A 20,598-nucleotide genomic window follows, 5' to 3' on the forward strand; every position below is an offset into this window, starting at 1 on the left:
AAAAAGTTGACAGAGTTTGAACGTGGCAGAATTGTCGAGCTGCAAAAGCAAGGTCTCTCTCAACGTGCCATCGCTGGTGAGATTGGGTGTAGTAAAACTGCTGTTGCAAATTTCTTAAAAGACCCTGGTCGGCCCAAGAAAATTTTGCCGGCGTTGAGCAGGAGGATTCGACGGGTTGTCCGGCAAGACACCAGCTGATCGTCGAACCAGATTAAGGCCCTGACGGACGCAGAATGCAGCTCAAGAACAATAAGACGTCATCTACAAGAGAAAGGTTTTAAAAACCGTAAACGTCTTCAAAGGTCACGCCTCCTTACACACCACGAAACAGCTCAGTTAAACTTTGCTGAGAAGCACCAAACATGGGACGCAGAAAAGTGGAAGAAGGTTTTGTTCTCTGATGAGAAAAAATTAACCTGGATGGTCCAGATGGCTTCCAACGTTACTGGCACGATAAGAATATACCACCGGAGACATTTTCTACACGACACAATGGAGGAGGTTCCATCATGATCTGGGGTGATTTCTCATTCCATGGAACAATGGAGCTTCAGGTTATACAAAGGCGTCAAACAGCAGCTGGCAACATTGGCATGTTGGAGAGAGTATCCTTATCGACTAAAGGCCCTCGTTTGTGTGGAAATGACTGGATCTTTCAGCAGGATAACGCTGCAATCCACAATGCCCGCAGGACAAAGGACTTTTTCATGGCGAATAACGTGATTCTTTTGGACCATCGAGCGTATTTGTCCGAACTGAGCCCCATTGAAAATGTTTGGGAGTGGATGGCAAGGGAAGTCTATAGAAATGAACGTCAATTCCAAACAGTGCATGATTATCGTAAAGTCATCTTCACCACTTTGAATAACGTTCCAGCCAGCCTTCTGCAAACGCTTATATCAACCATGTCAAAGGGAATTTTTGCAGTTATTCGCAATGATGGCCATGCAACTCACTACTGAGACCTCTTGTTGGGCATTTCTTACCCTGTTTAGGACTTCCTTTTGGCATTGTCTTAAACTTTTGACCAGCTAGTATTTAGGCTAATTTTATAGTGTTCACATTTTCCCTATTAAATGCTAAAAAGTTTTTGTTTTTATTTTTCCCTTTTCTTATTTTCATCTTTCGAAGCTCTACTCAAATAAGTGGTTGAGTTTAACAAGTAAAATGCATATTTTTTCTTTATCTTCATTGGCCTTAAGATTTTGGCCAGCAGTGTATATATACTATATAGTGTTACGAAGTGTCGTCAGATTTACAATGCTGTAAACCGGGTTTCGATACCCCTCGTGGACAGAGCACAGATAGCCAATTGTATAGCTTTGCGCTTAGTAACAAACAACATTCTATGATTGGGTGGATTATTTATTTATTAAATAAACTTAAGACATTTAAAATCATAATAAATAATTTATTGTTTTTCCAAGCTATACAGCAAGTGAATATTGTAAATCGAGTTGCGAGTTTATGTACACGGACCACTTCCACTGTTCCATCGACAACTGTGACATGAGTTTTCGAGCCAAAGACATAAAGGGCATAAAAGAACACATCAAGTAATTATGTTTTATGCTTTGTTTGTTTTTTTCAGTGCAAATGTTTGAAAAGTTATCGTTCACTTTGGAAAATCTAAACCTTATTCCTTTCAGCTATAATTATTATCAGTATTTTTCATAATACGTAAAGATTGTACGCAATTTACGGTTTCGTAAATGTCACAAGTAATTTAACTTTAAAAATTATGCAAACATTTTATACATGCAGCAAAATGTTTCATTAGCAGACCTGAATTGTTTTAGGTGAGTTTGTTTCACTATCGATAAGATTTGATAAAGAAACAGTCGCTACATCTGAAAAAATTCGTCTTTCGATAGGTACAGTTTGAAATAGCGTTGATGTTAATAATGGAATACAATGGAGATTAGATTTGTAACCAGAATTATATGTACAATCATGAGTTTTGGAAGCGTAACAACAGTTTGTTGGTTGACTCATGTTAATGATGAGAATTGACCTACTTATATTTTCTAATATATCATTTTATTGTACTTACGAAATCCTCTTATAATTAATTTCAGAGTTAAAATTAACGTGTATGAACATCGCTCTACAGTATTCACCAAACAAGTATCTTGTAATTATAATATAATTAGTATACTGATAATAAAGCTGTTTAATGTATTTTAATTGAGGTTTTGTTTTATCCTACACAATTTAATAAGTTTTAATCATAGCTTTAATCTAGCCTTTATTCTTTAACCAGTTTTGATCACAGTTTTATTCCAGACTGTGCTCTTTGATTAGTTTTGATCACAGTTTTATTTCAGACTTCGCTCTTTGATTAGTTTTGATCACAGTTTTATTTCAGACTTCGCTCTTTGATTAGTTTTGATCACAGTTTTATTTCAGACTTCGCTCTTTATCATAGTTTTATTGTAGACAATGCTTCACATTTTTATCCAATCTTAAAAGCTTCTCTTCTATTTTTCTTAGAAATCATGAGACGCAGAACAAGATAACGGAATCTCATTTTATCACAGTGGAAAGAGAATCGTCAGCACACTGTTCTAATTGTTCTTTAAGAGGCACAGACAAGCACTATCATTGCAACTGGGTAGGTAGCATGTGGTTGGAACAAACACAACCGATTCATTTAAACATTTTGTTGAATATTAATGGAAAACAAATCGATATTTACTGTGTTACTCACTGTTTTATATATTCTTTTTTTACGAGGCACAGAAAATACTATCACTGGAACTGAAGTAATATGTAGTTAAAACATAACCAATAAATTTATTCGGCATTTTATTTTAATATTAGCGTAAAAGTTCAGAAAACTAAATTTAATCCATCATTTTTACGTTCTAATTAACATAATATAAATTATTTACACATTTCGAAAGTAATTTGCCGTATTTTTTATTATTATAATATCAACACTATAAAAATGTTAATTATTTCAGTGCAAAAGTTAATTATGGTAGTGATTGTTGCATCGCCCAAATTTTCCCACTTTTCTGGTTCTTGTAATATTTTATAAGATTGTGCATTATGAAAGTGTGTTTGTTTTATAGCAAAGAGAGAGCTGTGTCTACTGAAGGGAATCGAGCACTTGATTTTAGCGTTGTAAATCCGAAGACCAGTGGGGGACCGTTTTGAAAGGGCCCGGCATGGCTAGGTGGTTAAGGTATTCGACTCGTAATCCGAGGGTCGCGAGTTCGAATCCTCCGTCACACCAAACATGCTCGCCTATTCAGCCGTGGGGGCGTTATAATGTCTGAATGTCACTTCTATAAAATATTTGGGGTTTGGAGAAAAAGAATGTAGAGAGGGTAGTTTTGACATCTTCATGTGTTCCAAGCTCTTTTCCATCAAGATAGTTCTGCAAACTTCAGAATAGATGATAATCAGATGGAGCAAGGTCTGGAAAATAAGGAGGATGTGGATGTTTTTCCCAGTCTAGCTCTTCAGTTTTTGCAGATGTGATCCTTGCTGTATGGGGCCATGCAATATCCTGGTGTAACACAACACCTTTATGATTGATCAAAGCAGGTTTTTTTTGCTTTCAGTACAACATTCAAGTGCTCTAACTGTTGACAATAGAAATCTGCTGTAATCGTTACGTTGAGTGGCAGCAGCTCAAAGCGGTTCACACCAACACTATCCCACCAAACGCTTAACAAGACTTTCCTAGGGTAGAGGTACATTTTGGGCTGTGCTTTAGCCAGTTTATCTGCACTGAGCCATTGTCTGTGGTGCTTAACATTTTTATAATATATTCATTTTTCATCTTCAATGACTAGCCTGTCCAAAAAAAGGTGAGCCACTTTCACGAGAGTGCAGAGAAGTGCAAATGTCCACTCTTGCTCTAAGATCGGCTTCTGTCAAATCATGGAAAGTCGTTTTCCACATTTTGACACTTTTGCAAGCTGTTGCAGATGATGGTGGACTGTTGAATAGGTAGAATTAAGCTTCTGTGCTAGTTCTTCACCTGTTACAGCACAAACTTTATCAAGTGCAGGCAGCAGCAAGTTGTCATTAAACTCAACAGGATGACCTGAACGTTGCACATCACTTAAGCTGTAGTCACCTGATATGAACTTCTGAAACCATCTTCGACATTTTCTTTCATTGAGAGACTCTGCACCATAAACACCTTGAATGTTTCGTGTAGTTTCTGCTGCACTATTGCCTTTTTTTAAACTCATAAAGCATTATATGCCTAATGTGCTCCTCAGACATATCTATCCTCATAAGGTTTTATTTGATTAATGTTCTGAATAAGTGGAGTTTAGTTAGTTTCTATTATTTGTCTGAACATTTTTATACATGTCCTATATATATTTTACTCATTAAAGCCTTCTACAAAGACAGAAATGGTGATGCATTTTCTGTATTAAATTTTCGGGCATTACTTATGCCATGATATGATAATTTTGTTCTTGCTCCTCTGGCCATTTTAGCTGCTTGAAATCTTTGTGACATATCCTGTAGAGGTAAGGATCGAGGGAGTGAGTTCATAGTGCCACACGCAGATTACGGTTTGCTTTGAATTTCGCAAAGCTACCCGAAAGATATGCACATTAGTCGTCCCTAATTTAGCAGTGTAAGACTAGAGGGAAGGCAGCTAGTCATCATCACCCACGGCTACTCTTGGGATTAGACGATTTAATTCATATATTATAACGCTTCCACGGTTGAAAGGTCGAGCATGTTTGTTGGGATAGGGGTTCGATCCCATGACGCGCAGATTAGGGTTTGTTGTAGTTCTTATAGTTCGGTTTCTTCTCCTGCAGTTTGCTATCTTTTACCATATAATAGTTTTCCATAATGCTGAGATTCGGTCAGCATAATGGCTTGATCCCTTTGAAGATAATGGTTCTTTTCAATACACGTAGGTTGAAATTTCCTTTTTGTTTGACGTTTACTACGAATATTACCAACATTTACAATCCTGGAGCATAGAGCTGAGTCATCTTGGAATGTGCACTGATCAACTCCACCAAAATGATCCCGAACTATTAGCTGCAGGGACTCGAAGATCTTAATATACTCGTCGGCACTGGCAGTGTTTTTCACAAGGACTATGTGCACTATCCATTCCTAATTTAGCAGTGAAATACTAAGGGGAAAGCAGTTAGTCATTACCACCCACCGCCTACTCTTGGGCTACTCTTTTACCAACAAATAGTGGATTATGTCTCAAAAAATATAAACAGTATGATAATTATCAGTTGAGAAAACAACTTGCTAAATGCAGATGTCATTGATGTTGTAAAGATGGTTTCATCTAACCACAAAGTTATGTTTTATCAGGCAATGGCTACTTCAATAAAAAATGTTCTGATAAAACAGCCGTGCTTTATTCTGATCCATAATATCAGATGATACATTTTAAATTACATTGTATAATTAATTATGGTCTATATATTTTTGTGAATTCCTAACCCCCCTGCGTTAATCCTGCTTTGAGTACATAATATGGCAGAAGTACATGGTTTTATTTTGTTAATATTTTTACTACCTTGACAGTTCCAAATTTAAAGGGAGTGCAACCTATGTAAGTTTATGAGGACCTTAAGTCCCAAAGAAGGGGACGTCATCTTTGAATCATTCCAGGAAGGGGACCTCTGACGTCGCAGTATTGCACGGGAATCCTTAAAGAGATCCAACTCTAGCCTCGTGTACTGATTAAATTTTAGTATTTTTTAAAAATACATTTCATAATAGTGTTGCTATATTGAATGTGTTCTAAACTAAGTAGTGAGCTCAAAAACGGATGTATTTCTTTTTTAATTGTATAACGAAAATTACTCTTTTACACATAACTTTGGTGTTTCCTGATTTATAAAATAGACAAGAATTTGAATATTATAACACACCTTTTTCTTCTTGCCAGGGATCATGTCAGGTGGTTATAAGTAGCACTGATCAACCCTTCAAAAGGCTTGACCATTATAAAGTTCACGAGTACGCGAGTAAGCAAAATTCAACGTTGGATTACAATTCTGTAGAGAACATTACTGCAGTTGATGGAACTTTCCGACGGAAACGTGGACGACCTCCAAAGAACAGAATCGTAGAGGTAGAGTATTAAACTCATCGTGGTAATAATTAGGTGGATAAAGTAGACATTCAGTTTGAATTATTTTGGAAATTCGAAATGTTATAATTAATGACAACAGTCAGACGAAGAAGCGCTGCTAGGCACTGGCTCGAGGGGTCCGATTGTCCAGTTGATGTCTTGAAAAATCAGAATAAAAACCCGAAATTAAAATCATGATCAAACGCCCAAAATTTCTGTGGCCATGGGCCCTAACAATGCATCTGGCCCAAAGTGTTGATTTGCAAATTATGTATTTACAAGAAAACAAAGAAGAAATAAAACTACACACACGATATTTTAATATTTTTTATGGCAAAGCAAACACGATACTGTCGTTTTCCACCATTCATAATTTTGAACTATGCATATCAGAGCAGTTACTCTGTCTATAACACCGTATTACCATCCATTCAAACTGATGTGTGATATATTTAGCCCAAAATCACACACTGGGCTCTCTGAGCTCTGTCTATCGCGGGAAATAGAGACCTGGATCTTTACGATAAGTCTGTAAGCTTATTGTTGACCCAAAGAGGAGGATCCATGAAAATGAATTATATTCTTACATTACACTCGCAGGTTAAAATGTGTGTGTATGTGTGCCGGGGGTGTGGGTATATAGGGGGGGGATGAGTATTGTAAGGATTAGAGCCTGGCCAGCCAATTAGGAAAGTTTAATTATTTTGAGAATTGATTGATACGTAGGTATAGTATTATTCACAATATCCTATTTATATAAATTATAATGGATTCTTAATATAGAAAACAGTTTTTTTTTATTATTACACTAAGTTGGAGCCTGCGGCTGATTGTTAATTTGTTTTGAATTTCGCACAAAGCTACACGAGGGCTATTTACGCTAGCTGCCCCTAATTTAACAGTGTAAGACTAAAGGTAAGGCAACTAGACATCACCACCTTCCGCCAACTCTTGGGTTACTTTTTTATCAACGCATAGTAGGATTGACTTTAACATTAAAACGCCCCCATGGACGAAAGGGCGATAATATACTCTTCAAAAAAAGAAACGCAAAAGGCAAAATATGAGATACATTGTTAACAAGTATATTCCGGGTAGTTCTGTATGAAATGTGTGAAAATTTGCACATTCACTGCTGAACATCCAAAGTCTGCAAAAGCGAAGTCCACGCTCACTAGGTGAAGTTTAACGTCACTCAACGTCAACGAGTATGCCCCCGGTGAGTATCAATAACTGCTTGGCATCTCCTGCCCATGGAAGCGATGAGATGACGAATCACATCCTGTGGTATGGCTGTCCACTCAGCCTGCAAAGCTGCTACAAGCTGAGGTAGAATCCGCGGTTGAGGTTGTCGCCGTCGCAGACGTCGGTCTAACTTGTCCCAAAGATGTTCGATGGGGTTTAAATCTGGTGATCTGGAGGGCCAGGGAAGAACGTTGATGTTGTGATGTCTCAAGAAGACACTGTTGAGTCGGGCTGTGTGAGGACGGGCGTTGACATGTTGAAAAACGTCGTTGACGTTCACCATGATGGGTTGCACATGGGGCCTAAGAATCTCGTAGACGGTTGCGTACGGTCTGATCGGAAATCCTACGCAGCCCTGGTATGGTTGAGGCAGTAGACGTCGCAATGGTGGCCCTATCCCGAAGGTGACGTAACCGGATGTTGCGATCTTGTGCGGGCGTTGTCACACCGAGGTCTGCCAGATCGTGGACGGTCACGAGTTGAGTATGATGACTTATCTATATAAATATAATAATACTGTTTGGTGTGTGTCCACGTAACTACTTATCTATATAAATATAATAATACTGTTTGATGTATGTCCATGTAACTACTCATCCATATAAATAAAATAATCCTGTCTGTTGTATGCCCATGTGCCTGCTTCACAGAGTATAAATAGATCTTCCCAAATGTGGTCAATGGGGAGAAACATAGAAAGTTTCGATTATGTATTTTGTGGTCTTTATGAGATTTTGTAGATTTTGAGTTATTTTTCTACTACTATTTCTCCATCTGGTTATGGACCTTTACGAGATTTGGTATAGATGTTCATTGGCTTCATGCGGAGATACACGAAAAATTGCCGCTTTACATTTTGTTTTCAGTTTTTATGGGCATTTTTGTGTGTTTTTTTTTACTATTACATATAAGAGAAACAACTTTTCATGTCCTAAGATTATCTTTTATGAACCATGAATTTACATAACTTTCGTCCAGCTAGTGGAAAACATAATTAAATATCGTGAGCTGTTCTGAAGTGTTAGTTTAATGTATTTCTGAAATCAGCAACAGAACTTCTTCATAAAAACGAAATTTGAATACATGCCAAATGCTCAATTTTTATATACATATAATAAGTGTAGTAGATACATTACATTTGTATGATATATTGTAGTGTAGCTGTTTTTTTGTTTTCTTTACAGTTTCCAGTACTTTCTACTCCATCCAACCTTCCTCAGGCAATATATACCAGTTTTAAACTCCCGAAACCTACTACTTTCCCTGAACAAACATTCAGGTCAACATCCTTTGGCCCAAATCCCCCACATTTATCTGTTGCCAATCCTCCCCCATCCCTTTTAATGAAACGAATAAGTCCCGTTTCTCTCATTGCTTCTACCTTATCTCCAAGTGATCTGTACAGCTCATCAGTGGGTACCTCAGTCCGCACGTCACCAAGAGAAGAGGGAAGTTTCGCATCTGGAGGCTTAGCAGTTTCAGAATCTTCTGATGATCATGATGGCCAATCTTCTTCAATTCAGCAACCAAACAAAATATGTTCTGAGTCATCTTCAACGTCGATTGAGAAGGTGGTAAGTAGAACGGTATAGAAAAGAAAGTTCGAGTTTAATAGTTCTTCTGAATAATTCAAGTAAAAATAATTATAATTATTATATTAATATATAGTGTTAAATAATATAGAATTATGTAAACCTTTCCATAATTCGGATGTATATATAAAGTTGATGGGAAATTAAACTTAACCAAATTTCTCCACACTGGCTTCGAATCTCCGTCACACCAAACATGCTCGTGGGGGTGTTATAATGTTACGGTCAATCCTACTATTCGTTGGTAAAAGAGTAGCCCAAGCATTGGCGATGATGACAAGCTGCCTTCCCTCTAGTCTTACACTGCTAAATTAGGGACGGCTAGCACAGATAGCCCTCGAGTGGCTTTGCACGAAATACAAAAACAAAGGGGTGTGACGGGGATTCGAACCCGGGTCCCTTGGATTAGGAGCCAAGCACCTTAACCACGTGGCCATGCCGGACAATGTTATGATAAATCTTTCGTTATTGTCACATTGGTAGACTCTGTGACGTTTAAGGCTCGTCTAGCAATTCCACTTTTATTTCATGAGAAGCTATTAAAGTTAAAATATTCAAATTATGTGGTTATGGATTAAGCAAACGATGAAAGAATTTCACTAAATTTTTCGATCATTCGTGACGCCATTATGATGGATGTTTCTGAGTTTTTTTGGATTTGTTATCCTTTAACTGGCTACAATTCGATCAAGTAGATAGAATATTAGCCTTTTAATTAAGAGAAGCAAAAACAAACTTAACGTATTTGTAACTTCTATAAAAATATAAACATTTTAAAATATATTTATTTCTCTTTCGACTATATTTTGAGTTGCTACCTGTACGTTTACGGATGACGGACTTAGATACATAGTTACTTATTGTTTTGTTTGTAAGTAAATGAGATAGTAAATTTTTAAAATATTTTTTTCAAACGAAACTAATTTACTAGAAAGAGTCGTAATATAAGTTTTTATTTTTTGTTTTTGTTCTTTTTTTCAGGACGGGTTTTACGGGTTTTCCAATAATACACCATGTCCTGACCACCTGTGCCCTTACCTTGGAAATAATCATTTTCACTGTACCCAACCTCGATGTTTTTACGTCACAGACCGAAGCGACATCCTTTTACTCCATTCCAAAGACTTTCACGATAACATTGATATACTGGAAGGATTTGTGTTCTTTGATCGCTATGTTGATTGTCGCTTGCCAAATTGCCAAAGTAACAAAGTTAATCGCCATTTTCACTGTACGCGCCCAGAATGCAACTATTCGTTTGTGCGTTACAGCACCATGAGTATTCACGATCAGGAGCATCGTGATCAAGATGGCGACGACACAGAAGCCAGCCAGCTGAGGAATAAGCCACCAAATAGCGATGAAGAAAGGTCACTGAGTCCAAAAGTGACATCTTCAGTGACGACAGTTGCTAGTGAAGCTGCCGTATGCTCTACAACAGGGAGCACGGAACCCAAAACGACGGTAGTCAAGGCCACTGGAACTTATTATCCCTTGTCCGCCATTTCAAAAAAATCTGAATCCAACCAGAAGAGTACAGCTGGATTACCTGTGCTTCCAGAAGATACTTTCAACTCTAATTCGGAGGACCAAAGACCTGTAACATCTCTTACCTCGAGCGAAATTGAGCAGCCATTGACTAAACTTCTCCAACTCCCAAGTCCTACCATGAAGAATACCTCCGAAGGAATAGAAAAACACATCCAATATGGACCTTCACAGAATTGTGGTCGCCCTTTCTGCAAGCTGAAAAAGAAGGATCACTTTCATTGCAATGTTTGTAACCAGGTAGATGATCCTTGATAATCTCTACTGCCAGGAATTATGATAATCAAATAGTATAGATACGTAATTTGACTATTCGAGAAATATTCAATTAGTAACTTCTGTTTTTGTTTTAAACCAAGGGTAAGTGACACTTCGGATCTATAAAACAATTTACTCGCGTAGGATAGATCAATAATTATAAAGATAACAAATTTAGGTATGAAATTTCACGCCTACTTGGCCACTGCTAGTACAGGGATAAGTCTACGGATTTACAACGGTAAAATTAGGGGTTCGATTCCCTTCGGTGGGCTCAGCAGATAGTCCAGTGTGGCTTTGCTATAAGAAAACACGCGCTTACAGTTGCTTTGTAATTCCATTTAACTCTAGTCAGAGAAACAACAACGCAGTTTGAGTTATAAACGTTATTTATTTTAAACTTTAGCCTTTCCCAAATTTTATCACTCTAAAAAACAAAGTGTCCCACTGCCACCTAGTGAGAAAATATCTAAGGAATATAGTATATTTAATTTTATCTACACATAGTATCATTCCAAAAACTTAAAGACGAAAGAAATTTGGAAAGCTGTTGTTGTTGTTTTGAATTAAGCACAAAGCTACACAATGGGCTATCTGTGCTCTGCCCACCACGGGTATTGAAACCCGAATTTTAGCGTTGTAAGTCCGCAGACATAACGCTGATCCACTGGGCGCATTTGAAAAGTTATAGATATGAAATTACATATTATAATGAATAAAGGAAAATGGTATTTAACTTTTCTGGTTCCCTTCCAGGCCTTCTCTAACTTCTCTCGATTGAAACCACACATAACCAAGCATGTTGGGAGTCCAGTTCCAGTCTATAATTGTGGTCAGTTAAGTCCAACAGCTTCTTCTCGTTCCTCGATAGGCGATGAAGAGGTTGAGAGTGAAAACGAGGACCATGATGACGGTACAGACCAACATCTGAAAAACAATCCTGGCGCAGACATTGATAATAAAAGTGAAGCTGACACGAGCCACTCGACTCAAGTGTCAGAAGTATCTTCCATGCCTCAGTTGCTTCCATGGCAACCATTCTCTCTAACCACCATTTCTGGTCATCAACTCTTAATACCGCAAGGAATGCCTCCCCCAGTTTTCGCAGTGCATGGAGGGGCAACTTTTAATCATCAGATGGCACTAGCTAATCAATCTAAGTTTGCTGCTTCTAGCGAAAGCTTCTATGGTTCCCCACAAGTGGATTACAGTGCACTAAAGAAAAGAGAGTTAACTGAAGTGCCACGTGTGTCGAATCGTAAGCGTAATAATTGTACGAGCCCCGGTGGTTCTAATTCTAAGAAGATGAGAATACCTAGTTTACGTATTTTAAAGGATGAACCTGTCCCTGATGGATACAATCGATATCGTTTCAATGAGGATTGCGCTTACACTCACTGTGGATACCGAGAGCATCAAACTCACTTCCACTGTACTCGCGAATATTGTGGCTACAGTTTTTGTGATAAAACAAGGTTTGTCCAGCACACGGCACGTCATGAGCGGCTAGACACCTTAATGGGGGGCGATTTCAATCAATATCGTGCAACTGTTAACTGTGGTCGGCCACGCTGCATCTATATGAACTCGACCGGTGCGATGGCTAACAAGGCCTCTCATTTTCACTGCAAGAAATGTGACTTCGTTTGCACTGACACCAATAAAGTCGTCGCTCACCGTAGACAGCACATGAAGATGGACAGCATCAATGCTGCAGGGTTTGATAAGTACACCCCTTCTCAGGACTGTAATATGGATGGCTGCAACCATAACCGGAAACAGACCCATTACCACTGCCTGGAGTGCCAATACGCCGTGTTAGGTCTGTCACAAATGTCAGCTCACAAATATCGACACATGGAATAAATTATTCGTGCCCTCAGGTTTATCATGATGGCTTTTGCATTTGATCATTACAATAAAATGGCTCAAAATGCTCATGTTTATCACCGTGGGGAAGAGGTTAATACATCTGTCAAAAAAAAAAAAAAAAACTTAAAGGAGAATCCTTCTGTTACCGGTGGTCAAATGGTACTGAAATTGAATCGTGGTTCTGTTAACCTCCCTTTACGTGCCAAGAAAGTACAGTGACTAATTCGTGGGACATTGATCTTTGAAAGTATTTGGTGGCATAAATTTAGAACCAATGAGTTTGCTTTCACCTTCTAGGGAGCCTTTAGATATATATTTTTTATAGACGTCAAAATAGTGAGATGCGTGCGTTTGTCTTATAGTGCGACCTATGTAGCCATCTCTCTTCTAGAACATAGATGGTCAACAGGGTCTAGTTTGTACAAAAATTACAAAGTTGTGCTCAAAGCATACAGTGCATTATTAGTTACCTTTTAGAATGGCATATTTTAGTCGTGATTACAGTCACTTATATGATTTTGTCGTACGTTATATATATATGGTTGGTTTCTCAATAGACCAAGTTATTTTAGTGCCGTTTTGTACCAGGCACTATTTGTATCTATTACATTTATTATTGGACGAAATGGAAAGCCACTTCATTATTATATAGTAATAGTTCCCTTTGATATCTTGTCTTATTTATCAAAGTTCCCTCTGAAGCCTAGCCATTCCAGGAAGACCATAGTATTCAGAAGCTATGTCCAGCCTAGGTAGTCAGCAGAAGACCTGAGTGAAGAAATTCGAAGCCGACTGTGAATTAGTTTTAATGCTTTATTCTTGTGTTATTGAAAGAAAAACAATTGAAAAAAAATTTACTTTTCTTACATGTCGAATCTTTGTTCTTTTTGCGTGTAATAATTACGAATAAACTCGCCCATAGTAATTGCTTCTTTTGTTCTTAAACAGTGATATTTTGGTTACTGTGACAAGGATTCTTCTTACCATTAATAGTACTTTGGTACTTAAGGGCTATGGAAGGTTATAGTAAGGTGATATGTTTTTGTTTTGTTTTTACACGAAACGTTTTGTCACTTGATGGGTTTCGGAAGCAAAAATTTTTTGCTATAAGCTGAAACGCCATCTGTACGTAACTCTACTACAAATCTGTCGCTTACGATAAAAGAACAACCTCAGTGTATGTGTATATATATATATTTTATGTGTGATTTATCTTCGAAACTACTTGTTGTGATTCGAAAACGTCACAGTACAATGGAGTTTTGTAGCGTAAGCAGCCTATTTGTCTTTAACTGAAGGATTTTTTATTTTTGTCACGTGAGAAAAGGATCTATTCACTAACCTTTGATTGGATAGTTTCAAAAATTGTTTTAGTGTCTTATAAAACTTTCATGTCTAACATTCGTATGCTTAGCACTACTTCATGTAATTACATACACCTGAAGCTGCATCGCAGGTTTTCACATAATTACCGTTAATAAGGAACTGTATTGAATGTTTCGTGTAATTGCATACAATGACTTTATATCGCATGTGTTTAAGTTAGTGCAAAAAATGACCGTTAAAACTGGTCTTAAAAGGTTTATTCGCAGCTAATAGAAGTAGCGATAACTTTTATATTTGTATTCTTAGCTACCCGTCTAATGTAAGTTAAAACATCTATTTTTGAACATAAATTTTATGTCTTGCTTTCAGTTTATTTTCGTTAGGATGTTAATCGTTCGAACTAATTTTAGACACTTGTGCCAAAAACAAACAAACAAATACTATATTTGGTTGTTTTTAATGCAAAGCTACGCAGTTAGCCCTCTGTCCTCTCCGTCGCTGGGAATCGCGCCCCAGATTTTAACATTGTAAGTCCTTAAAGTTACTGCTGACCCACCGGGGAATACTGAGTTTCTGGTCAATGCACAGCAACTGTTCCGAAGTAAAGATATATTTTTGTTTAAAAACTTTTGTCTTTTTTCTGTTAAATACAAAGGTATACAATGGATTATCTGTAATGCGCCTATCATGGGTATCGAAATCCAATGTTATAAGCAGTCAGATTCGCCTCTGTGGATTTTACGGAGGAGCAATATAAAGGCCATCTAGCGTGTCCTTCGCGTAATGGTTTTTATTTGTTAATAATTCTAACCCTAGTTTTCGTTTTCTAAAACTAGAAATGTTGGTTTCAAAAGCAGAAAATCTTATTTGATTTGTTGATAAATTGCAGGTGACAAAATATTAATGAAACTAATTTCAATATCCACTTTGACATCTTAAAGTGATTATTTTGTAAGTAGTGTTATCGCACGCAACACACACACACACACACACAGAACAGAAACTATGAAGTAATCTTAACTATCGTAAAGTTTCCTTTCCGTGTGCAATGTTGTAGTACGCTCTTTTTGGAGTTTATCAAAACGATAATATTTTTGAATTTTGTTTTGAAAAATCAAGTGTTTATATCTCAAACCAGAAAAACGGGAATTACAAGTATAAGCGTTCAAGGTTTTGATGAATTATTCGTTGTTTTAAAGTTCTTTGGTGCCATCTTATACTTTTCCAAATACCAAAGATTTTAATGATTCAACTTTGTAAAACCTTAAATCTTTGACAGTTAATTCTGTATTCATTATAATTTATATATGGTTAATAACTTTAATATCAGATGTCGGTTGTTGTTACGAGTGTGGCCTAGACACTTATTTAAAACAGTATTCCACAGATGAATGAATTTATATTGTTCAGTATATTGTTTCCTGAGAAAATATCCGGTAACAGTGCCTAAAACTCCCAAATCCAATTATCCTAAAACACTTTGTTGTATAATTCTACAACTTCTGTAAATACAATGTCAGGCATCCATCTACTTACCGTTTAAGCGCACTCTTTTGGTAGTTTATCCAAACAGCAATGTTTCTGAGCTCTCTGAAGTGATTATTATGTTTTATTAAATAATCTAAACGTTAAAAAAAGGTGAGGACTTAAGCTCGCAAAAATCTCATTTTCCTAATGTCAAGATATAAATCGTAGCAATGAATAATTGTCACGTTTTATCAAACATAGTGAATATTTTTATACCCGCCACCCACCCAATTCCAAACATTGTTTCGTCGTTTTCATTCTTTTTTTTTTTACATATTAGATATTCAAATGAATCATAGTTGAAATCTGTAGGTTATTGTCACTATTTTAGTGTTCGAATGAGTTCTTCAGAAAAACACAAAATTAATTTAAAAAATTATATTATATTTTGATACCACGTTTTGGAATCTTCCCTCTCGGCAGGTCAGTGACTTACAAAGCTAAAATTTGGCATTTCGGTTATCCCAGCGAACAGAAGGCAAATAACCCGTTATGTAGCTTCATGCTAAAACAGCAACTAATATTGGGATAAGAAAAAATAGTATGATAAAGTATTAGAACAACTATTAGTATTTTTACTTATTTGATTGCTAATATTTTATCCAATTATCCTTTCTGATAGTCTTTTATTTATCATTAATTTTCATATAACTTTCAAATACGTATTTTTATTCCAGTGAATATAAGTTTGGTGATTCCTCTCTCTCTAAGTTAACGGTGATGTGATAACATTTTAGTTGTTTGGATATGCCTTAGACTTATCACACATATCAAGAAATACAGAGTATTTTGAAATACATAGAAATGTTTATATACAGTTATAACTTTTGTTACTATTGCAGTGTTCTTTTTTACCTAAATGTTAATTAGATTTGGTGAATTTATAGCTATATTTCGTGCATAGCCTAACGAGATTTTTATCGCAAATATTATGCCTATTGATTAAATTTCTTTGCTAGCTTTTGGTTTTGCATTTCACACTATAACGCAAAAAAAAATTTTTTTCTTGTTCGATCATTATCCATAATTGGTTTAAGCTGTCTGGATAACTTCTTTTGTTCTCTCATCTCATCCTTATACTGTGATACAGAAATTAATCCGATTTTATTTATAGCTGTTCTTTTACAAAATCTACGACAGAATGCTGGTTTTAATAACACGTAAATTGTTGCAATCAACAAATGTTTCGTTTATTTTACTGTTTCGGGTTTTTTTGCGTGAATTGTAGTATTTATCATAATAATTGTTATCACCGCAGTTTGCTTGACAGCAATAACTTAAATCGAAAAGGTGGAAAGAAATGTATAGCTGTTTGAAATTCAAAGCTGGTATATTTCAAGTAAAATATTCCTGTTATCGTAGTTTTTACCTCAGGGCTACTTCCATACAAGTGCCTTAGAAAATTGTGAAAGCAGATTAAAATTAATTGTGTTCATTCTTCATGTTCTTCGAATTACGAAATTTGTATTCTTCAGTGGAGAAGCAAAAGTGTTATATATTTTTCACAAACAGAAAAGGCATCATTTGATAGTACATTAGTATGTGTCTTAAACCTTTAACCTGTTCAGTGCCGTTGACGAGATAACTCGTCCAAACCGATCGGTAGCACAGTGCCACGGACGAGTTAATTCGTTATCAATAATACCTTACTTCAACGCTAGATGTCAGCACTATACACGCATTTGACCTACTTACAAATTGTTTCACTTTCGATCCAAAATGGCGTCACGAAAAAAGTTACAAAATGAAGAAGCATTAGAGTTCCATTATAGCAGCTGAAATACTTGGCAATCAACAGGTTAAATAACCAGTGCATTATTTATTTAAATATTAAAAAATAATTCCGTGCCTTAGCTATTCACAACTTTTTTATTCTTACTTGATTCTCTGGATACAAATATATTTTAACATTAATTCTTGCATGGCCAGTATTGTTATAATTAGCATCCATATTGATCTTAAAATATTAGGCCTATTCATAGTAGCATTCCATCCAATTATATCAGCTCAAAAAAGCAAAGTTATTCGTATTTCTGACTGGACTGTTGTAAAAAGTAAGCAATAATAATAAATATGCAATTTCAAAGCTCCTTTCCCAATTTTGATAAAATTTGAGGTAATAGGAACAAGTTCGATTGAGGTAACGAAATAGTCAACCATTTATTATTTCCAAACTTTTAATGAAGTATTCTGTTATTTCCTATCTGTAATATTGTGATCTTACCACGTCTTCTCATGGTAGTCTATGCAAATAATAATAAACTTTTGAATATTTATGTCCTGTCTTTAATTTTAAGTAAGATAAGTTTATTTAATTTTTTTAAAGGTGGTTTTTTCACCCACAAAACTGAAATTATATTCTAAACAGTTTTAACGAAAATAAAATAGGAAAATATTTTTATGTGTGCCTAAATGATTAAATAGTGAGTTTATTAAGTCACATTGTTAAACATTTGGTGGAATATTATTTCTACAAAAATAAATAGATATAAATGTAATAGAACAAACTTTACAAGTTTAATAATTATTTACTATACTAGAAATTGACATAAATCCAGCACGCAACTTCTACGTGCATTAACAGAAGTGCATTCTGGAACTTTCTTGTACGATTACGTACAACAAACAGCAAGAAACGCATGAAATTACCTTTAATATTAATATAGAACTCAAAAGAACAGTTTGAAGTGAATATTCAAATTTAACCCATTTGTAGTAACCCATTTTAAGTTGAATGCGTGTTAATTTCGTTCAACAGATCATCTATTTCAAATAATCTCCTATTAATTATGTCATTAATTATAAATTTCACAATTTTATATTGAATATAAAAGCATACGACACATAATTTGAAATTTCAGGTTTGTTAGTTGTCACATTCCTACATTTAAGTGATGCTACACTTAATTCTAAAATAGCTAAACAACTCCCCCAAGCGAAAATTTACAAAACTAATCAACTGTTCTGTGTTTTGCAATTACAGAAGTTGTCTTGCAACGTGAAAGAAAATCCTCAAAGTTTTCATAGTAAATATCACATGTATATTTATTAACACAATTTAATCAATACAGAACAATAGTTACACAAAGACAGTATATATACATCTATGTGTTATGTGTTACTAAATAAGTCAAATGTTTCGACACTAGAAAACATTCCTCAGTAAATTCTACTACAACTATCGATGCCACTATTACGTTAATAAAAAGTGGATATCACTTGTATAAGAAATTCAAATAATTTACTTCATCTTAGATTTTAGCTGTTTTCAATTCTGTTTGTGAATCAACCATATATATATGTGTATGTTTATATACATATTTCTTTATATGTATATTTCTTCTCCATATTTTTGTCGGATAGAACATTATACTCTACGAAGAGAATAATATTTACAGAATAAGATAACACAATAGTATATTAATGCCATTATTCTTACATAATATTCGAGAGCTAGAGATAAATTACGAAAATATTATGCATTTCATAAACAATAACCCATTTAGTGGCTTAGATAGCTGGGTGTAATCTCTCTTTTTCAAAAGAAATTCAGCCATAATTTCTTAGAGACATCAAACATTTAAGATAAAACGTTAATTTAACTTTCGAAGTTAAATACTATTCGAATTTTTAAAAAATCCTGTTTTTGTATCAACGTTTTCGGGATTTTTAAAATGATAAATATTTAAGTAGTTCAAAAAATTGGATAAATCGTCAATTGGATTTTGTTTTTCGGTTAAAATGCATAACACCATTAATATGAATTACATATATATACAAACGTCATTTAACTTAACCCTAATTCATGTAAAAAAAATGTCCGTTAAAAACTGAATCCAGAACTGATGGTATTTTAAGTTTTAAGCATTTCGATCTATGGTCTGAGAGCTCACAAAAATCTTAGGCTAAAATAAAATACACAAGACCTGAAGAGCTAATTACAACCCTTTCACTTGATACAAAATGTTGAAATTACTATTTAACGAACAGGACTGAAAACAGTTTAGATTCTTTATCAAGATTAATTAAGGAAAGAGATATCGTGTCATAACTTATGCTTGTAACGAATTATTGGATATATTAGACAAAATTAATACGGTGTAAAGTTTCTTTGTTGAAACGTATTATTTTTGAGGATGTGTAAATGTTCATGTCGACTTTCGGGTTTATTTATATGCCATTTTAAAATTTTGTAATCATTCGAAATACAAAACTAACAGCCTTTGAACTACTATGTACGAAATGTTTAGAGAGATAAAATTTTCATAAAACTAACAACCCCTTTCTTTTTTCCTAAACAATTTATCAACAGCCATAAGTTCACAGACAATAATATTTAATATCAGATTATAATGTACAACACCACCTAGTGGAAAACTTGAAAGCATCACTACGAAGACTGTTTGCTAGGACTAGTCAGCTATAAAACGTTCTAAATGATCACACAAGCAACAAATATGTCAACTTAAACGAGATGCACTTTAACGAAGCTACAAGGTTAAGACGCCTCTACTTAAAATACTGCTAAAATATGGCACGTTATACAAAACAATAATGCAACTTTAGCATAAATATACATTTTCAGAAATTCAATAACATAAATTGGTGTTAGCATTATTTGATAATATACACGATTAAATCCACTGCTTATCCCGAAACCTCGGTTTTTCAGAGAGAAATACGACAATAAATTGTCTTTAAACTTGTGCTTGTTTAAAACAGCAAATAGTTAGTCGATCTGTTTGTGCCTGGAAAGGCCCAAACAAATTATGGAGCTAGTACGTCTAGACACTAAAAACCACTAAAAAATATGTACAAACACATACAGCATTATAAGTAGGGTTTTAAGGAAACACCCAAATTTTAACTCCCGTGAAGAGTAAACGTCACAGAAAAGTGTCGTCAGACTTGTGTCCAGGGCCTTAACGTTCTTCGTAGACTATTTATAAAGTGTTACTATTATTTTTTGAAAATAACGACACGAAATATAAATAAAAATTTTTCTTTATCGATTAGGAAAGGGGGAAGAGAGATGTAATCGAATATTTCTCAAATTTATTAAAAGTCACGGACGTGATTTTTTGCATGATTCATATTGTTAAGCCTAAAAACATGTTGTTTTTTTTCTGCGTTACGTCCGTC

The 20,598-nt window shown here is 35.3% G+C and overlaps 1 protein-coding gene across 15 annotated transcripts in view; it reads left to right on the forward strand.

Annotated features, from left to right (window-relative positions):
* LOC143254304 (zinc finger protein castor homolog 1-like) overlaps window positions 1-19,728 on the forward strand; it is a 243,484-nt gene extending 223,756 nt beyond the window's left edge. For 14 of the 15 annotated variants that reach the window (XM_076509244.1, XM_076509245.1, XM_076509247.1 and 11 more), the window contains 6 exons: window positions 1,428-1,556; window positions 2,494-2,614; window positions 5,903-6,088; window positions 8,518-8,907; window positions 9,907-10,713; window positions 11,488-19,728. In XM_076509244.1, the coding sequence (XP_076365359.1) occupies window positions 1,428-1,556; window positions 2,494-2,614; window positions 5,903-6,088; window positions 8,518-8,907; window positions 9,907-10,713; window positions 11,488-12,597 (2,743 nt within the window). In that variant the 3' untranslated portion in view covers window positions 12,598-19,728. The remainder of the gene's footprint in view (window positions 1-1,427; window positions 1,557-2,493; window positions 2,615-5,902; window positions 6,089-8,517; window positions 8,908-9,906; window positions 10,714-11,487) is intronic. The other variant, XM_076509254.1, reaches the window with a different exon arrangement.
* Window positions 19,729-20,598: the final 870 nt, after the last annotated feature.

This window comes from Tachypleus tridentatus, chromosome 6, assembly GCF_004210375.1.
Source record: "Tachypleus tridentatus isolate NWPU-2018 chromosome 6, ASM421037v1, whole genome shotgun sequence".
Lineage (NCBI taxonomy): Eukaryota > Metazoa > Arthropoda > Merostomata > Xiphosura > Limulidae > Tachypleus > Tachypleus tridentatus.